The sequence below is a fragment of the Takifugu rubripes genome, chromosome 14 (genome assembly GCF_901000725.2).
Source record: "Takifugu rubripes chromosome 14, fTakRub1.2, whole genome shotgun sequence".
NCBI classification, from domain to species: Eukaryota; Metazoa; Chordata; class Actinopteri; order Tetraodontiformes; family Tetraodontidae; genus Takifugu; species Takifugu rubripes.
In genome coordinates, this window is record NC_042298.1 from 3,683,810 (window position 1) to 3,704,033 (window position 20,224).

Here is a 20,224-nt window from a genome sequence, read left to right on the forward strand (position 1 = left end):
AGGCCCCGACCGATCGGCCCAGCGAAGGGAAAACATTTTCCCGCTGTTCTTCCCCAGGATGTCGAGTTCAGGGATGTTTTTAGAGACGTTTCAGCCTCTGTCAGAGAGGAGCGGGCCAGCTCTGGAAGCTCGCTGAGGTTTCCAACGCTCAAGAGGAAGCGCGCGGCTTTCCTGGCTGCATTCTTTCCCTGGTCAGGAATTCACTGAGGTTTTGGCCGTCTGCTTTTTACTGGAAGCTTTTCCTGCACTTCTGGGAACTGGAACTGCCGCCATCCCTGCACGCCGGGAGCACGCTGCGGAAGAGAGGTGGAGCTGGGCATCGCCTCCGTGCCTGGTGGGGCTCTAAATCCAACCGACAGTTGGGATAATCGCCCCACACAGACGTGGAGGCTGCAGCGCCGCCGCCGAAGTGACAGCTGGTTAATTGGAAACTGATCCGGATGAACAAAAGGCGGAGGCTGCTCGGGAATCTTGGACGGTCACAAAAGCTCCGTCTGTTCATCACTCAGAGCCCAGAGTTGGACGGAAAAGCTTGAGCTGCGTTCAACAACCACAGATCCACACGCAGGAGACGTCCTATAAAACCAGGAAGGAAAACAAGCTCGCGTCTCCACGGGGCCCAACTTTTAAAACCCATCTGAGTTCAGACTCACAGATCTAATAAATCAACCGCTTGGAAGGATCGATCAGGGTTTTGCCCCGGAGCTTTGGCGGTGGGACAGAGAGGGGGGGGGGGACAGGCGTCTCTGATGGAGCCAAACTGTGACGTCAGGCCGAGGCTGGGCCGCAGCTGCACGTCCTCGTCCTCGTGTTTGCGTCCGTCCTTCCTGTCACGGTGATGGATGGACGCTGAAAATGAAAACCTCTTGAATTAGGAGGGTTTTTCCTCATAAATGGGAACTCGACACGTTTTTTTTCGCGAAAAGACACCAAACAGCCTGATTGTAGACGGTCCAAAATCGCGCCTTCAGTGTCTGTGGGTCGATGAAACGGTCGTAAAGTGATCATCACTGGAGGATCCAGAGAACATTTTGGATTCCTCTACAGGAAATAAAGCAGCTTCTGTCATTGATAGAATAAAGAAGGCTTCAGGATTCCCTCAAGATGGAGGAATTCCATCTGATCCGTCCTAAAAATGCTGACTTTATTTCTAATGATTCTGATTTCTGGAATGTGTCACTTATATAAGCTGAGCAGTAGAATCGTTCAGCCAGTCAGAATCAGCTCGTTTTCCCAACCCGGACATGAGCCCGATGGCCACAGAGAGCTTAGCGCGTTCTTTTCCGCATTAAAGGTCGCTCAGACCAGCAGCTCGTGACGGTCAAACTGACCTCGACCCGCAAATGACATCACCGTCCCGAGATGGCGTCTCGCGTCTCTGCCTCCTCACCGGCCTCACTTCACCCGCCGGGCGTCCTCCTGGCTCCCGGTTCAGCAGGTGCTGCCTCCACGCCAGCCAGGCCGGAGGCGCTGCTCTCCACCGAGCCCGTAAACTGGGATGAACTGTGTCAGAGTTGCTGGTTTGCTTCCTGACCGTGGCGTCTCCCATCAGCACGCCGCCCTTCCCACTGCGTTATAATCATATCTTTATCCTTTGATATGTGAACCAAAAATATGGAAACAGCGAGTTCAGACACCTGCTTCCCCCAACTCACAAACCTGGCAGCTCTGCAACGATGGACTCCACCTGACCTTTCCTTGTTGCTGCTCTCAGCACCAGCGTGGCCGCCGCCGCCACCGCCGCCGCCGCTGTTGCTGCTGCTCGGCCCCAGAGAGGAGCAGCGCTGGTTCAACACAGAACATGGGCCATAACAAATAGCAATCACCTCTAATTAAATGCCAGAGCAGGAGGATCCCGCCTGGCTCCTGGAGTTGCTATGGAGTCATTATCAGAGGGAAACACTTGTCAGCATAGAGGAGGATCAAAACGTTTGATGAACAGTGGGAAAAAAACCAGACAGAGGCGGCTCCGAGCGGCCCGTGAATGACCTTCAGGGTGCTGCTCAGGGACGCAGTGAAGGTTAAATTGTGGGCCTTAATTAAAACGCTCGGGAGTGATTTTAAATGATTCTAAAAGAGCTGGGATAGAGTCCACAGGCTGCCAGAGGCTGTTGACGGCCTCCAAAATGACATCCGAGACCGTACCCTCCGTCTGCAGCAGGAGCTTTACCTCCTCTGTTGCAGGTGTGCCTTTGAGATTATGAAAGTGAGACAAATTCAGCCGAATCTTTGTCGAATCTTGGCCTCACAGGAGGCCTCATCCACCCCGACCTTGACTGCCTACTGCCGCCTTGCTACACGTCACTGTGCAGTAAAAAACACCTTTGTGCGTTCACCACACCCGACAAACAAAGGAGCACAGAATCGGAGCTGTTCGGCCCTCCTCTCTCCTACACAGCTCCCTCGCAGACTGGTCTCTGTAAGACCCACACAAAGAGAACTGGGACCAGCTCCACCCTCCTTTCTCCATTCGCTTTAGTGTTTCGTCTTGTTTTTCCTGCTTCTCGGGTGCCAGGAAACTTCCAAAACCCATCCCACAATGTCACAGAAGCTCAGAAGTTCTCGCTCAGCGTTTGGAGCCGCTCTCGTGCCTCCGTCATCCGATCCCAGCCGGGTGGAGGCAGAAATGCTGCACCTGTGCACAGGCGGAGACGGGTGCAGCGCGCACCCCCGGCCATCTGGTCCTGACACCCCTGGTTGTCTTCTATCTCTCCAAACATGTAAAGGCAGCAGCCTCAGCATGCGTAACATATTTGCCCCACCCCTCATGGTAAGCGGCGCGTGGGAGCGAGGCCAGGTATCTTAATCCCCATCACCCCGAGGATTCCCCACCAAGAGATCCCATTAGTGAGGATAAAAGCTGTAATGTAGTCCAGAGACGCTGGGTGGACTTGTGGTGCACTGCAACCCCCACAGGCCGGTGCTGACCTCCATCTGATCCCTCACTAACTGGAATTACAGCTCCAGCTCCAGCCGGCGGTGTAAAAGAGCAACGAAGTGTAAAACATTTTGATGTCTTAATGAACAACATACACACAGCAGGTCCAATATAGTTAAACAAAAAGCAGCAGATCACTCAGAACCCGAGGAGGAGGGAATCGACACAAAATGTGGATTTAGCATCCAAGAGTCCGCAAAAGATGGAAACAAGGGCACGGAAGCGTTTTTCCATTGGCCTCAGACACAAACGGGCCCGGGTCAGCGTCCGGTGTGACTGAGCAATAATCATACAGAATGTGAGCACGGTAAATAATTCAGCAATTGGAAACGTTTTTTTCCACTCCAGCGACGTCTGGAGGGCGGTCAGGGAGCGTGTTGGAGCGTGAGGATGGAGAAAGCAGAGGCACCTGAGGGCCAATCACAACCTACAGCCCCAACGTAAACACAGGAGAAGCGCTGATCACATGATCTGACGGGACAAAGGGCTCGTTTTAACGACCTTCCTGTTGGGTTAGAGAACTTTCAAAGAAGGCCGTCCCGGTGTTTGTGCAATGTGCTCGTTGTTGATTCGTTTGTTAAAATGTTTTATGGGGAAAAAGGAGCAGATTATGAAGTTGGTCTTCAGAAGTCGATGTGCAGGAGGGAAAAATCAACAAGTCAAACAGAAAGTGGGACGTTCTAATGAGGAAGATCCTGATGGATCTCTAAAAGTCACCCTGATCCGCTGTCCTTCTCCCAATTAGGAGACAAAGGCGGCGCCGGGAGATTCTCACACACCCCCACACACACACACACCCTGCTGGGCTAATTCAACCTCTGCATCAGTGTGTATGTTTTCACACTGGCCTCCTGAACCCTTTTATTCAGGGGCCACCAGAGGAACACGGGTGTGTTCACACCAGGGGACACATGATGACACGTGGACACACAAGCTGTCCTGACGTGCTGAACGTCAGGTTGGGACAGAAGTATTAATATCCGCCTTCCTATATGAGTGTGTGTGTGTGTGTGTGTGTGTTGACAGCTGGTTTTAATACAGGAGTAAATTAGCAGATAGCAAAGTAGTCAGAGCCGGTTTTATGGAGCCAAATCCCCCCTAAGAGAAAATAACACATCAACAGCCCCCTGTTGACTCAGCAGCTTTTCTATCATTCATTTATTCTAAATAGACGAGGCTGCACTAGATTCCAATCATGATACCAGCTACTTCCTTCCTAATAACCTCCCCTGTTTGTTGTTCTTCATCTGGAAGTTTTTAATGAGATTATTGAAACACAAGTAAAGAACAGTTTGCAGGAAAAGAATCATCTTAGCTTTGCCAAATATTGGATCTAGCTCCATTAATCCCATTCAGTTTTGTTTACACAGTGTCAGACACGATCAAGAGACCCAGAGTCTGACCCCAGAGGAAGCACCAGTAGCAGGAAAAAGTCCTTTTCAACAGGAAGGAACCTTAAGAAGCCTGGTCCTGACCGGGCTCCTTCTGGGGGGGGGGGGGGGGGGGGGGGGGGGGGGGGGGGGAGGAGGGCTCCTGCTGACAGCTGCTGAGTAAGAGCGTAATTAAATGTTAAAATGAAATCAATAACATTGGGTTTCTTTCATTTGCTCAGAGGGATGACGCCGAGCCAAAGCTGCAGCGTCATTTTGGGTTGAACTCTGTGGCCAAGAGTTCACATAACTAGTACAATGGATCATTTTAGCAGTTATTGCGTGTGCCTTTGTGCTACTGGGCAGAATGTTTTCTCCTTTTTTTGATTCTAAATGGCAGTTGGAGTCTGCCTGTAGCAACATCAACACATGAGCGGTGATTGTGAACTGATCCTCGTCCTGTTCCAGCAGGATCCCAAACACACCCCGAACTCGGGATCAGGAGACGGGGCCTGTGTGTCGGGAGCAGGGGAGGTGAGGCAGCCGAGAGTGCAGACATGCCCTCCGGCGATGAGTGCGGGCTGGACCGCAGCCCGCTGCAACACCCCTCTGACTGGCTGCACGCGTGCTGGACTCATGTCAGCCACACAATGAATCCATCCCCCAGCTGCTGTGGTGGACTTGACCAGCAAAGGATTCCACAGCGATGAATCCTGCAGTTTAAAGAGCAATAATGTGTCAGAGGTCAGCTCCTGTTTCAGCAACACTTTTCCACTAAACAGTTAAGGTTAGTAGCGAGTGGAACGTGTGAAGAGGGACAAGAACAATGGTGCGTCTGGAAGCAAGGCATGCTGGGAAAGGTGTGGGTTGACTGCACTTTTCCGAAGGTGTGCAGCCAGTATCAAGTGGAAACCTGGACCTACTGCAGCTACATGTCAGAATCACATTCCTGAGGCAGCTGGTTATCAGCTCAACAGAAAAGTGTCTGTACAGTTTTAGGGTTCACCCCCCCACATAGGAGGGTTTCGTGGAAAACTATTTGGGAAATATTTTGTTTGACGTCTGGTGCCTGCTTGGAAAATTCTGCCCCCCGAGGAAACAAAAATAAAGAGTTTTTAAAACACCAAGGAAATCCAAGAAAAGCCTGAAATATGTGTCTATTAAAAATTTTGATTATGAAACAGGTTTAAATATTCAGTTGTCAGGAGAGTCAATGAACCGTTGGTCACATTCACATAACCAAAATAAGTGTTGGTTTAATTTATTTCACTATATAGAATACTTTTAAACAGTTATTCAAACAATATTTAAATTATTGAACGTATTAATGATTCAGCATGACGCCCTCACTGTACCTGTACAACACTGACCTCTCCAGGCAGATATGGGGTACTACACCTTACTTACCACCTGGGTCCACAAAATGTTATTTTAGAATAAATCATGTCCCAAAAGGTACTGTGCGCTATTTAAAATAAATAAATAAAACAAACAAACAGTTGGACAACTACCCACAACCCACTGTACAGATACGAAAGCAGAACTAGGTTATATGCAAAACATACCCAACCACTTCTCTCACAATTATACACATCCCACATAAAAGAAACCCAAATAGTTCAGACATACAGAGCTGAGATTGAAGGAATTTGCCTTATTTAAAGATTTATTAATTTATAATACAACCTTATACAACATCAACCACAGCGCAATTTAGTTATTTTTACATTTATTCATACTGAGCTAAATTTCATAGCTTTGACACCGACATAACACAAGCCAAAGGACACTCGATGGAAGGAATCAAAATCTTTCTGAAGAAACCACAGCCCATCGACGCTCCGCAGTCGCCCCGCTTTTTTTAAAGTTTAAAATAACATCAACGTGCACGCCCTAATCCCCCAATTCCCCTTAGGCACACTCATACACAACACTCATTCACACTAAAATACTTATGCACAGATAAAAATCCATATATTTAAATTTCAATATTAAGGATGACCGAGTTCCACAATAAAGAGGAAACGAGAAGCAGAGACGGCTTCGAACGAAAGAGAAAGGAAACAACCTTCAACTCTTCATCAGGCGGGAGAGAGCCGTCCTCCCGGCCTCACCTTTGTCTTCGGTTGTCTCTCCTCTCCTCCCCTCTCATCTTCACCTGCTCCTCCTGTTGCCTTTGACTGGCCCAACACGGCGTCACGCCGGAACATCGACAAGTTCGTACAGTCACACCCAGAGGTGTTGGGTCCTCATCACTGGGAGTCTGTCCAAAGTCTTTTCCGCACTGGTCCTTTGCAACGGTGCAGACGGAACCGTTGTGTTTGTAAGAGGCAGGAACAGTCCGAAGGGGAAGATGGCCTCCTATAACAGCCGTCCAGGAAGAGAGGATGCAACACAAACACTTCTGGATGAACAGAGCGGTTAAGTGCATTGAGAGGGTTAACGCCGTTCCTTTAATTCCTCTTGGCTAGCAGGGAAGGCTTTTTAACCGGGCCAGCAGCGAGCAGGCCCAAAGTGAGGAAGGGGGGGGGCACAAAAAGAACAGCGACGGAAACTTCTGCGATGCAGATAAAGTCTGGAGGCAAAACATGATCATACTGGCACAAAAAAAACTCGGCTTGGACGAGAGTTCAGGAAATTAAGCAGGTGAGAGCCCAAACCACACTTCCTGTGATGTGCTCTGACTCCATAGCTGACAGGCAGGTAGACAGAGTGTATGGGGATCTGTAGGGGTGTGTGTGTGTGTGTGTGTGTGTGTGTGTGTGTGGGTGGGTGGGTGTGTGTGTGTGTGTGTGGGTGGGTGTGTGTGTCTCTGTTGGTTTACAAGAGCAGGCAGCAGTTGCTCTCTGTAGTTTTCTCTCTGTTCCTCTGACCTGCAGCAGACATCAGCTAGTAAACAGGCAGTAAACATCAGGTAGTAAACAGTGTTTGTGCAGGCAACACAACAAAGAGCCTCACCGTGAGAGTTGGGCTCCGGTAGCGTCTCTCTGGCAACCAAGTGCATAACCGTTGTTCGGCCGGGCGGCAACTTTAGAGCTTTAAACATGGAAGCAAGTCATTACGTTAGAACGTTTCTCACCACCTACAGCAGCCATTTTAATGTTGTGGCAGCTCAGACACGGTCTCACCCCCCAGGGTAACGTTGCCATGAAGAAAGCGCCCCTGGAAGATGAGGCGCAGTATGCTGGGACTGCTCACCCTCTCCTCCTCCCACCCTGTCACGTGTGCAGGGAAACAGGAAGCTCATTCAGAACGGCCTAAACTAGAGGTCGCTAGAGAGGTTCGTATAGACCAGATTAAAAAGACAATAAGCGTAGGGTTGATTTACTAGAAACGCTTTAAATGTGAACAAAAATACAATTTCTGCTCTAAAATTATACGTCCTTGACATGAAACAGCAGCAATATCTATTCAAACAGCCCCAAAAATAGAATTTGAATTCAAGCATCCATTTAACAACTTTAATAAAACTTAATTTTTCTATAATTTTGCTTTTGAGAAAATCATCTGGCAAATTCACAGTTGAACTTTTGCCTTGAGGGTCAAAAACATCCCCAATTCCCATCAAACTCCAGCAGAAACAGACTTGACCATGAACCGGACACAAATGTAGCAACTGTGCTAAAGTTCGTGCCACAACTGACCTGACAAAAGCATATTGGGTTAAACAATGCAGCGTACCTTCAGGCCAGTTGTCGAAGACGTGCTTGGCGATGTCTGTCGCCGAGTCGTTCGGGGAGAAAGTGAAGTCTTGTGTTTTCCCACTGACCAGGATGAGGCGGAGATGCACCTGTGGCAAAAACAAAGGCAGTTCACAGGAACGTTCCGGGACCCAACCCCCCATCACAGTCCTCTCTCTGCCGGCTGTGGTGGAATTCCTGCACTTCCTCTAACCTCTTCTGACACCAGGTGACCTGCGGAAGGCCGTGAAGAGAGCGGCATTCCGGCCTAATGGGATTTATCCACACCAGATCTCCACCCTCTGACCGGCCTGCTTCATTCACTCAGAGCTTACGCTCAACTGAAGGGAGCCCCCGTTTACAGAGTCGACAACAGATCTGGGTGGGGTCGGGCGGTGGGGGACCGGCCCTCGAGTTCCCTGGGTGCTGCAAGCCTCTGTCCCGGCTGTCGGGCTAATGCGATAACCCCAGGTGTCCCAGACAGCTCTTGGCCATGTTATTAAATTTACATGGCCAGTGCATAGCCCCCAAGGAGACCGAGTATGTGTGTGTGTGTGTGTGCGTGTGTGTGTGAGGGGTGTTAACACTGGGATTTCCTTAAGAATTATCTTCTACTTTATATGAACAAAGCCATTCCCACCAACCGTTTCTGTCCCATATTCTGTCCCCAGAAAGCCTGAACAGCAGCAACATGTTGTAAATATTAGCAGCAGTTTCTTTGTGAGCTGAATGACAGAATCACAGAAATGAGGATTAATTCCCACTGAAACAGAGAGACGTGCTGAAAGATTCTGACTTGAATTATGATCCACTTCACAGCAGCAATAAAAGGGCCGATGAAACGAAGCCAACGCCTCTGGGCCGCGGCAGCGTCTCACTGTGGCAAAAATGGAATGAATCTTTGCACGTTTCAAACAGGCAGAACCTCAACTTTCTTTAGCTCATACACCACTAAGGACAGAACAAAGGGGTTTAACCACGAGGTGGGGGGGCAGGGAGGGCGGGGGGAGGGGGGAGCCACTCTCTGATCTGTTTACAAATACAACCCTCCTGCGGTGGCGGTCCTCCCCCTCCTCCTGAACCGAATAACCCCAACGTACAGTTGCATACCCATGTCATCATTAACGAGCTTTGTCTCCATCCCTTCTGACCCCAAGAGAATAAAAACAAGTCAAATCTGCCCGGTTGCCAGTGGCAACATCCCAGATGATCAATGTCAATAATTCTCCACTCCAAAGGAAGATATTAATCACACTCTCCTTCTTGTATTGCCCATTTTGTAAAGGGAAACAGTGCCTTAAGGCCTTATTTATTCCCAAATTACATAAAGACATTAATCAACCATGAGTTCCTTTAATGACTGTTTTCTTTGTTCAAAACCTGACTCGATTAAGGTATGAGTCTAAAACCCTTGAGATCATTCAAATCTTTTCAATAATTGAAATTGTGGCATTCAATTACTGGATCACTGATTTATCAATTCATTTTCTTGAGCAGTCATAGCTTCTATCGCTGCCCACAGTTGTAAATAATTATACTGCCTAAAGCCTGCTGCCACATCTCATCATCTGATAAGGTCGACTTAACCGCATTCTGTGTATGACTACAGCGGTTTCAGATGTGTCTCATCTATAGAATATTGTCAATGTTGACGGAGGGAGGGGCTGTGACCAGGAATTAGTAAAAGGCTGCCATCAATTGGCATCTAAACCTTGAAAGGAAAGTAGGGCAGCGTTTTAACTGAGATTAGACAGATGGTGTTCACAGGAACAGCAGTCGTTGTCCCAGCCAAGTGTTGCGGCTGGCTAATCCATGACTCCTGCCTCGATGAAAGTCAATTTATTTAACCTGGTGAACGAGTCTCATCGTGTTACACGTACAATCGAATACAGCCAGTGTCTCTATGGATGGACACATCACCGGCAAACCTGGGCTTTGTGTTGCCAAGAGGAACATTGTGGTCAGAGAAAAGGTGGCTCACCATATCCAGATCCCTCTGAGTGGTCATGGCTCAGGAAGACTTGGGTTCTTGGTGCAGGGAGAAAATGACCGGGCTGCTTCAGCTGCTGCACAAGGGTCCAGAGCCCTGGAACAAACAGGGACTTCACAGATGAAGCTCCTTCCTGACACCACGACATGGCTATCATGCCGCAGCCTTGTTATCCCGAAGTCAACAATGCATACAGGTTTATTCATTCAACAACATAGAAGTCCATTACAAGATTTACAAAATTCAAAAAAGAATGACTCCGTCTGTTTCGAGGGGAGCAGAGTTGAATGTCTCCAGTCTTTCCTGTTACACAGAGCTAATAGGCTAAATGCATCAAATACTGGCCTAGACTCTTAATGAGCTTCAAAACCCGTCGCAATACCAGTTGATCCTCGATAACACAACAAACGTAACCACTGGAAAGACGTTGAGACCTGCCGAGTTCTACCTGAGTGACTTGAACACCGTTCGCTGTGGAAAGATCAGCTTCTGCTAAAGGTAGCATAAAAAGATGTTAGCTTAGGCTAACGTTTCTGTCGGAAGCTAGCTGCGGAGTGGCAGGTTGACTGAACGCACCACGGCGATTTTTGACCTGCCGACCTCACCTGCATCTGATGATTATGATGTAATTGTTCGGTTTAATGGGCGAATCAATGGTGAGCGATTTTCCTGGAGGAAATGTCGAAGGGTGACGGATACCGTTGGCTGTAGGTGTCGGTGCGCCAAACGGACGAGAAAACGCCGGATGTCAGCTGGTTGTAAACACCAAATCGACCGCAAAGTCACCTGGGAATTGAAGTAGGAAGCGCTGATAGAGGGATCGATACTTCTCCGAGGTATGAACGCGTTGCAACAACGGATCTTCTTTTTAAATATACAATTATCCTTGTTAATTAGTTTACACCGTGAAGCACGTATTTCTTCACATATTGTGACGTTCACCAAAAACTAATACTCCAACTCTGTGAAATACCTTCAGTGAGTTTGGCTGCCACTGTATATTACTTATATTTAAGAATGACAATGGCTGGGACGATTAATGACTAGCAGCAGATTATAGACTATGATGCTGATTACAGAATCAAGGCACTTGGAAAATAAGATCTTTGTTATCTTCCTTTATTGGATAAGATTAACAATTTGATAACCAGTGCAAGTAGTGCATTAGAGTATATAGAGTATATAGGCAGTAGTTACACAACGTTATGTAACAAAGTGTGTTGCTTTGTGATCAACACACTTCAGTCTTGATCTTTGGAAGTCACATATTGTGAATCATCCAAGGTGGTTTTCTCTGTCAACTGGACTGTGTTTCTTCTCTTTGAAGACATTTCACCTTCTATCCAGAAGGCTTCTTCAGTTCTGAACTCGCTGGGGAGCTTGAAAATATATAGCCCCTGTGGACCATTAGCATGGTCACCTGAGAGTTGTTAGCAGGGTCATTGGTAGTTGGTAGTCACCTAGTTTCGGTTGAGGCGTCTCCCCTTTGTCTGCTGGATCACATGGTGGTGAGTCATGGTGTGAACGTTTGGTTTGTTGTTGGAAGGAGTGGAGGACTGCATTGAACGTGGGTGATAGGAAGTGCCTCAGGCCACCACCTCTGTTTAAGAATGGTTTTTCCAATTTAACATGGATAGCTTCCTTGACCCCCCTTTCAAACCAGCGGTCTTCTCTGGCCAGTACCTGTACTTGGCTGTCCTCGAAGGAGTGGCCACTCTCCTTTAGGTGTAAGTGGACTGCTGAGTCCTGACCTGAAGAGGTGGCGCGTCTGTGTTGTGCCATTCTTCTGTGGAGAGGTTGTTTGGTTTCCCCAATGTACAGTTCCTTACATTCTTCCTGGCACTGTACAGCATAAACAACATTACAGAGGTGGTGGGCTGAGGCACTTCCTATCACCCACGTTCAATGCAGTCCTCCACTCCTTCCAACAACAAACCAAACGTTCACACCATTCCAGGAGACCCAGTGACTCACCACCACGTGGACCTGCAGACAAAGGGGAGACACCTCAACCGAAACTAGGTGAATACCAACTACCAATGACTCTGCCAACGACTCTCAGGTGACCACTCAAATCATTAACATGGCAATGATCCACAGGGGCTATATTTTCAAGCTCGGTCCCCAGCGAGTTCAGAACTGAAGAAGCCTTCTGGATAGAAGGTGAAACGTCTTCAAGAGAAGAAACCCAGTCCAGTTGACAGAGAAAACTACCTTGGATACAATGACCTGGATGATTGAAAATCTACACAGACATATTGTGAATCACACATCACAAAAATCATCTCTTCATTGTTACATCAACATTATCAACATTTCCTGAAGATTTCATAAAACTCCATTCATGATTTTTACTTTGCAAACAGACACACAGACGGACGGAAAGAGGGACGGACGACGGGCAGATCAATGCTGACTACCGTATTACCACCATGGCGAAGGCAATAATAAGAAAAATCAAGCTCGCACTCTGGTTTGAAATGATCAAAACATCCAAAAGCAGTTGTGGAAAGAGTATTCTTGATGCTGATCCCAGATTAACAGCAGCATTTACACAGGGTGTCTTCCTGTGTAAACGTCTCACCTTCTTTCACTCATGACTCAGCTAATGGAGCACAATACTCGGTTTAAATGCAAATACCATAAATGCAGTTCAGCTCCAGAGCTAAATCAGAAAGAGTGGATTAAGTTTGTTTTCCATGTGATGAGCAGAGCACAATACATCCCATGTGACTGGTTACACTTTCTTAAAGATCATACACTCACATTTAATTAAAGAAAGAAAGAACCTTGTCAGTTACAAAACACAACTGGAAGCCATCCCATTGGCTCCAGCAGCAAAAGGCTGCTCCCCTCAGAGTCGTGGAACATCCCTCTGATTGTAAGTACACAGCTTTTCATTAGCAAGGATATTCACTCAGCCCTGAGATTGTGGTGATTGTATATCAGTGATTTTCTGGGAGGGTTTGCTTCTCTCTTCTGCTCTTTTATTGTTGATAAATGGGATATGAATGACTAAATAAACTTCATAAACTCAATTAGGAAAACACAAAGAATGTATGATGGAAATGACTGAAACTGACTTCATTACACTTGGAAATAAACCCCAAGTAAACAGCTTTTCTGAACGTTATAACTAAATGTCACAGCTCTTCATTTAATCTTTTTGTGAAAAATGCAATTTAAAGAAACTCCGTGAAAGCATTTTTGACGTATTATATGGTTGACCTAAAGGAATCATGCCTCCAGTCCTAATACTCTGGCAAAAATGTGTGCAACGCTTAACAGTTAGGAAGCAGTTCATTCATAGGCTGGGATTGTTGTCTTTCGCTGTACTCTGTGTTTAGTAAAGCTGTTTAAAAATGCTTGTATTCATAGTGTGCTGCTGATGAAGTCATGCTTAATTAATTTACAAATCAGTTAGCCCATTTAGATGTAATGCAGCATGCGGCTGGTCTCTGTTTAAATGGTTTACTCTGTCTCGCAAAGAGCATTATAGGTCTCAAGGTTACGTCACATCTCGACCCAGGAGAACAGAGAGTTTTCTGGATCTCCGCTGTTAGAATTACACTGAGTACTGATTGCATGTGTCAATGTACATAGTGGGCTAAAATATCAGCGATGCCCATGTTATACTAATGGTAGCCCCATTGACCATCAAAACTGGTATATACTGTAGAAAGCTCAGTGAAATAGTATATTAATGTTAAATTCATATTTGTAAATATTTGTAAACTAAATGTAAATGTAGAGCATGTGATAGAAGCTTTTGATACCTTAAATGCCCTGTCCGGGAATTAGTACACGTTCACAGACTGTTACATAACCAAAGATTGCCTAAGTTGCCTCCTGGGCCGGTGTTTATGTCCGCGCTGTCACCTCAAATCCTCCATTTCCCAGAATTCCCCGTTCGCGCATGCGCAGCGGCCGTTATCTGACAGTGGTAAACAGCCGTCAGAAGGGAGGCTTCGCATCGAGTCAAAACAAAACAAGTCAAAAAGACCTCGAACCAGCGGCTATTCGGGTCGGCACAACGACATAAAGTAGCAGAAAAGTCCTCGCGGAATAGAAATCGATACTTTGAGCAAGTTACCGGAGGCGTTTGACGGACTTTTTCCACGGATTGTAAACTCTGTTGGAGCAGGATCTTAAGCGGCTAACGCCGCGGTGGCTATCGGGCTGCTCTCACGAGTGAGTGGAAGCCGACAGACCTCCGAGACAACTCCACGGAGAAGCTGGGCGATTTCTCTCCACTTCGCCTAGGAGACGGCAGTGGGAAGTTCGTCCCACCTTCTGGCTCCGGCCAAAGGGGATCTAACCGCGACTTGATCGAGCATCGTGCGCCGCGGCTGGAGCGTGGAGGAACATGGCAGATGGTGACATGCGCCCGGTCGCAATGTGGCGGATCGCGCACACCTCAAGCACGGACTTTTGAAACTTTTGTCTTTACTGGCCTGGACTGATTCGCTCGCCAATCGATCGCGATCTAGACCCGAACTCTTTAATCTCGATCGAGTCTTTTTTGTAAGTACTTTGTTACAGCGGCTGTTACGCACAGGCCAGCGGGACGGACGTCTCTCCACGTTTTACACTCTGGCCGCCCAACAAAACTGTTTCTGGGCTCCCCGGCCCCCTTTAAACGTTGATACCGGACCGACTCCTGACTTTGTGCGCATTTCCTGTATACATTTTGGAGTTAACGCTATTTTCCTTTTGCGCGGGGACTGACATAACTTCGTTGTTTACAATTGGAGGCAGACAGACAGACAGACGGGCTCTCCCGAGAAACTCATTTTTATTATTCAGATAATCCCCTTTTATTGTCTTCATACATTTACAGAAAAGAGACCGTATCCTTTCTGTCTTAGGTGGGTTTTACGCCGTGATCAAACGTGGAAATCCACTCAGTCGCAATACGAAAGAGACACGTTTTGGTCCTATTTTCAATCACCCCTTAGTCCCAATTTATTGACCAATAGACCTTTGCAATATTTGACATTACAAATGTTTATCCATTTGCGTATGGACAGGAGAGGCATGTTCCCCTGATCCCTGCGCCAGGTGAGCCCCCGCGCGTCTCCGCCGAGTTTCTTTTTATTTCATTCAAACAAAAGGACTTCCGACCTTCCTTCCTTTTGTATAAATCAGAAGGTTTATGATAGCTACTATTAAGGAGATTATTTGGGTTCCCTAATCTCCAATCTGAGGATTAACAGAAGCTATTGGTGTGCCCAGATTATTACGTCTCTTTCTAGACCCTCTGTTTACGCACCGCGACCATATTGTTTTTATGTCCGGAGACTCGTCTTTTAACCCACCAGCCGCACCAAGTTACATCTACAAGTAGATGGTTTAAGGAGTTCCCTGCTTTTTCTTTTATTACGTTGAGTGGAAGTTCAAAAGAGCGTCATGGAGGAGTCGTCGGTGCCCCCGATTGACCCAGATTTCGAGCCGCAGAGCAGACCCCGCTCCTGCACCTGGCCCCTGCCGAGACCCGAGATCTCCGCCGTCAAACCCGAGGGAGCGGACGGCACGGAATCGGCGGCTGGGACGCCGCCCGCCGACGAGGACAAGCCCGAGCCGCAGCAGACCACGTCTGAGCCCGAGAAGGTGAGCGCGCTGGCGGAGGGCGGCGTGGTGGCCGGCGTGGGCGGAGTCGGCGCGACGCCCCGCAAGGGATCGTCCCGGCGCAACGCGTGGGGGAACCAGAGTTACGCCGATCTGATCAGCCAGGCCATCGAGAACTCCCCGGAGAAGAGGCTGACCCTGGCGCAGATCTATGAATGGATGGTGAAGACGGTGCCTTACTTCAGGGACAAAGGAGACAGCAACAGCTCAGCGGGCTGGAAGGTGCGTGAGCGAGCGCGCGTGTTCCGTCCGCTGGGACGTAAATCTGACATCAAGTTCACTTTGTGTGATTTAACAACCCCCCCACATCAAAGGAGCAGCGCTTATTCACTGTGCTCGGAATAAATACATAAAAGAAACGAGAGAAAACTATTACAAAGTCGTAAAAACGTTTTTTTTGTGTTCTATTTAATGTAAAGATCCGGCTCATTAGCAACAATGTTAATGTATTTATGTCTACCAGACATTAATGAGATTAATATTTTTTTCTGTTTATGACTTCTCCTGACTTCTTTCTCTTATTTTCAGAATTCAATTCGCCACAATTTATCACTCCACAACAAGTTCCTGAGGGTCCACAATGAATCGACAGGTAAAAGTTCCTGGTGGATGCTCAACCCGGAGGGTGGGAAGACGGGGAAGGCTCCTCGCCGCCGAGCGGCGTCCATGGACAACAGCAACAAGCTGCTGAAGAGCCGCATGAGAGCCAAGCAGACCAAGAAGCAGGCGGGGGCCGCGGGCCTGGGCGGCGCCGGGGGGGCGCTGCAGGGGGACGGCGGCGCGGGTGGCGCCAGCGCCGACAGTCCCAACTCCTCCCAGCAGTTCCCTAAATGGGGGGTCAACAGCAGCAGCCCCTCGTCCCGCGGCAGCTTGGACGACGCCGACATGTGGACCAGCTTCCGGCCGCGCACGAGTTCAAACGCCAGCACGCTGAGCGGGCGCCTCTCCCCGATCGCACCGGGGCAGGAAGACGACGACAACCTGCCCGACGAGTCGCTGCTGGGGAGATACACGGCCAGCAGCCTGACCCCCACCCTGACCGAGACGCTGATGGAGGAGCTGGATCTGATCGACGGCCTCACTTTGATGACCGGGTCGCAGGGCGGAGCCAGTCCCAGCACCGCCCCGCCGGCCCCGCCCACTCCACTCCCCTCCGCCTCCACCCTGCTGCCTCGGGGCTCCAGCTTCGGCGCGTTCGCTCAGCTGCAGCCCTCCGGCCTGACGCAGCCCCCCCCCCACGCCGGACCCAAGCCCCCCATCTCTCAGTGCGGACCCAGCACCAAAGAGCCGCCGGCGTTCAGCAACTCCATCTTCAACCCCATCCCCAGCTCCAGCTCTCTCGGGAGCGGCCATTACAACAGCCACGTGCCGTCCAGCCTGGAGGCGCTGCTCACCTCTGACTCCCCCCCGCCAAGCGATGTCCTGATGACTCAGGTGGATCCCCTGATGCCCAATCCTGGAGGGGTGGGTTTGATGTCCCTGGGCACCTCTATTGTAGGTGTGGGGTCCAAACCCAATCAGCTGCTTGTGGGTAAAGGACTGGAACCAAGCAAGGTGCCCCCCATGGCGCTGCAGGCTCAGATGCAGCCGCCGCCGCCGCCGCCGCCGCCACAGCAGCACCAGCACCAGCAGCAGCAGCATCACTCTCCGATGGGGCTGGGAATGATCCTCTCAGGAATCTCTCAGGACCCACCGCAGCTCTCCACCCTCAAAGTCCAGCACGCCGCCGTGCCAACGTTGGGCTCCCATCACGGAGGGCCCGTCTCCGCGGCCAATCCCGGCGCCCTCCTGCAGGGCATGAACCCCTTCGGAGCCCCGTCCTGCTTCCAGAGCCCTCAAGACCGGCTGCCGACAGACCTGGACATCGACATGTTCACCGAGAACCTGGATTGCGACGTGGACTACATCATCAACAGTGACCTCATGGACGCCGACGGTATCGACTTTAACTTTGACCCCATGATGCCGGGAAGCCAAGGCTACGCGGGCCCCGCGACCACGCAGGGCTCCACTCACAGCTGGGTGCCCAGCTAAGTCCTCGCCGGCGCCAGGCAGACAGGTAACCGCCCGCCACCCTTTTGGTTACCGGCGATTTGGCCGCTTAACGCCCGTTTTGAACGCGCTGTCCTCCTTGTGACGCAGGAACCGATCTCCAATCAAGTTGACCTCACGGACGGCAGACGAGCAGCGGCGCCTTTCTCCTCGCCGCTGCCTGGAAATGCTCCTGTCTTGTGTAACGTGTGTTTTTCTCCCCGGACTCAGACAAAAGCAGACATCAGCGATGTCACGTGCCAACGCCTGCGGAGGACGGGCAGGTCCAGGCTACTATGCACACTTTTTAACCTTTGCAATGATCTGACTGGCAGCCATCCTGTTGTAGATGATTTTTAAAGACCCCCCCCCCCCCCTTCCTGCTCAGACTTTATAATACGCCTGAATAGCTGTAGGGAACTTTAAGGTACTCGGTGGCTTTGGTATTGACGGCTCGGAGGACAGAGCGTTCCTGGAGACATGGCCAGTTGTGTCCGTGGACACTGGCCGCTCTGCGTCAAAGGCGTAGGAGGCGGCGAGCGCAGCCGGGGGCCGAGCCGGACCCGGCTCACGCGTACGAGTCGGTTCTTTTGAGAGAAATTTGACGTTTGCAGTTCTGGCGTGGAGGTAGACGGTTAGCGCGTTCTTAAACTTAGTTTTTAACCCCTGACGTGCAGTTAATCTAACAAACGGAAGTGATCGGTGAGCATACACACGGGGCATTCGAGGGTTCATTCATGCCGTCACGTGACTGGTCGGCCCAGTATTACCGGGTCTCAGCAGCACACCAGCCGATCGCGGTCCTCTCGTGGCGTGCGCGGCTTTCTCAGCACTTATGGTTCCTGCCTCGCCGGCGTCCCAAACTCCACGACGCCCGCGGCAGGTTTGACCCTGGTTAAGAGTTGAACTCCTGTGAACCCGACACATTGCACACAGCGTCACACTATGCAGAGCTTTCAGGAAAAGTCGTCACCTTTGAAGGAAATTTGATTTGAAAAATCTCTTCTTGAAGGCTTTTGCTATTTAACGTTTTCCTCTCACACTTTAATTGTTCAGCGCTTCATTGATTTAGTTTACAGACGAATTCACTGTAAGAGGTACAAAAAAAAAGAATATATTTGATTATAGTTTTAATATGGAGGTAATAAATGATATATTAGTACTTATGAATATATTACTAATGACAATGATGTTTTTTTACATTGGAAGAAGCATTTTCAGATAATTTCTATTGGTGATTTTCTACACTTTTATTTTTGTAAAGGATGTAATGCATGTAGATTTTATACATAACCAAAGGAACACTAATATTCGCATGGCATTTAGCGAGCGCTTCGGCTTGTCTCAGTAGACGTACGCTTCTCAAACGGGCGCCTGCAACACCCAATCTGACCGTCAAGGGTGAATTAGAGCTTAAAAGAAAATCCAACTGTTGAAATGCAGCAGGCAGATAAACGTCGCCCTCCCAACGCTGACAAAATTACCATCTCAAAAGAGACTCCTACAACCGTTACCTCTCAGGGTCACTCGCAGGAAATAGAGGACAGGAAGTCAGTTTGCGCACAGATGCAAGCAAAGCCGGTGCAAATCGAATCCAATAGCAACACTTTGACTCCACCTGTTTGGCAGCAAATACTGGAAACACACCGCATCATTTTTTGGTTGATTTTGGAGATGTTTCTGTTGAGTTGACCTCAAAGTTTCACTTTTTTTTTGTACAGTAGTCCTCCAGCCTTGTATATCAGTACTAGCGTCTCCCTTTTTTTATTTTGCTAATATTTAAAACACTATAGCATGATGTTACTCTTTAGACAGATGGGTTTCATTCTGTAAACACCCCCTCCCCGAAGCTTTGTGTCATATATGTATTTGATTCCTCCCTCAAGTTTAAATTTGAAATCATCTCACTGTAGCTGTAAAATACCTTAGCCTGGTTTTATAAAGCACTCTTCTCTTTTTCAGACATTTCTTAATGGTGCTAGATATATTTTTGTGATGTATGACATCACAAACATGCATTCATATCAGGGCCCTTAGAAATTCCACCGTGCCCACAAAGATTTGACCCCTTGTAGAATCAGAAACCAGCTTTCCCCCGCCCCCCATGGTTTGTTGTTTTTCGTCAAGTTGGAGTCATATGTTCAGCAGACCCTCCCAGTTATCCTGGAACTAATGTTGGAAGTGTTGGAAGCAGGTGTTGTCTTCCTTTGTGATTATAATTATCTTCATATTTGTTCTTAGTTTACTTAGACTAGCGGCTAACCCTTGTATGGTTTTCATTTGATATGGCCCCAACTTATGCATTTTAGAGCAGGAGAAGGGTGGGTTATGTTTAAATTGTTCCCACAAGAGACGGGAGGGAAGGGTGGTCACGTTCTTTAAAGTTCTGCATAATCCAATTATGTTTCTGACTTTAATTCATGTTGATAGTTTTCCTTTATCTCTCCCCCTACAGTATTTTTTCAAACTTTACAGATTGTATAATAAGCCGGACATGACAAACACCTCTGAATAAAATTGTTTAATCCACTTTGAATCTGTGTCGCGATACTTTGTTCCACTAATAGATGTCAGTTCTCCAGGCGGA

General features: G+C 48.6%; 2 protein-coding genes across 3 annotated transcripts; one reads left to right on the forward strand and one right to left on the reverse strand.

The window, feature by feature from the left end:
- Window positions 1-5,953: 5,953 nt before the first annotated feature.
- ubl3b (ubiquitin-like 3b) lies at window positions 5,954-10,732 on the reverse strand. Of its 2 annotated transcripts, XM_029847820.1 has the most exons (7): window positions 10,584-10,720; window positions 10,427-10,470; window positions 9,970-10,074; window positions 7,990-8,098; window positions 7,437-7,523; window positions 7,267-7,344; window positions 5,954-7,181 (listed from the first exon to the last, which is right to left on the reverse strand). In XM_029847820.1, exons 3-7 carry the CDS (start codon window positions 9,994-9,996, stop codon window positions 7,129-7,131), a joined length of 354 nt encoding a protein of 117 aa, XP_029703680.1. In that variant the 5' UTR covers window positions 9,997-10,074; window positions 10,427-10,470; window positions 10,584-10,720; the 3' UTR covers window positions 5,954-7,128. The 2 variants fall into 2 exon arrangements, with proteins under 2 accessions (XP_029703680.1, XP_003970224.1); XM_003970175.3 differs by lacking the exon at window positions 10,427-10,470 and having other exon boundaries at window positions 10,584-10,732.
- Window positions 10,733-13,887: 3,155 nt separating this feature from the next.
- Window positions 13,888-20,173, forward strand: foxo4 (forkhead box O4). Its single transcript, XM_029847819.1, has 3 exons — window positions 13,888-15,828; window positions 16,135-17,665; window positions 17,749-20,173. The coding sequence occupies exons 1-2, from the start codon at window positions 15,388-15,390 to the stop codon at window positions 17,638-17,640; spliced, it is 1,947 nt and encodes a 648-aa protein (XP_029703679.1). The 5' UTR covers window positions 13,888-15,387; the 3' UTR covers window positions 17,641-17,665; window positions 17,749-20,173.
- The last annotated feature ends 51 nt before the right edge of the window (window positions 20,174-20,224 follow it).

Bases quoted from the DNA above. Each gene is read 5' to 3' on its own strand.
- foxo4 (XM_029847819.1), top strand. From the start codon at position 15,388: ATGGAGGAGTCGTCGGTGCCCCCGATTGACCCAGATTTCGAGCCGCAG. The intron at 15,829-16,134 runs GTGCGTGAGCGA...TCTTATTTTCAG, and splicing joins ACAGCTCAGCGGGCTGGAAG to AATTCAATTCGCCACAATTT.
- ubl3b (XM_003970175.3), bottom strand. From the start codon at position 9,996: ATGACCACTCAGAGGGATCTGGATATG. The intron at 8,099-9,969 runs GTGAGCCACCTT...TTTTTGCCACAG, and splicing joins CTCAGAGGGATCTGGATATG to GTGCATCTCCGCCTCATCCT. The intron at 7,524-7,989 runs GTACGCTGCATT...CACACGTGACAG, and splicing joins CTTCGACAACTGGCCTGAAG to GGTGGGAGGAGGAGAGGGTG.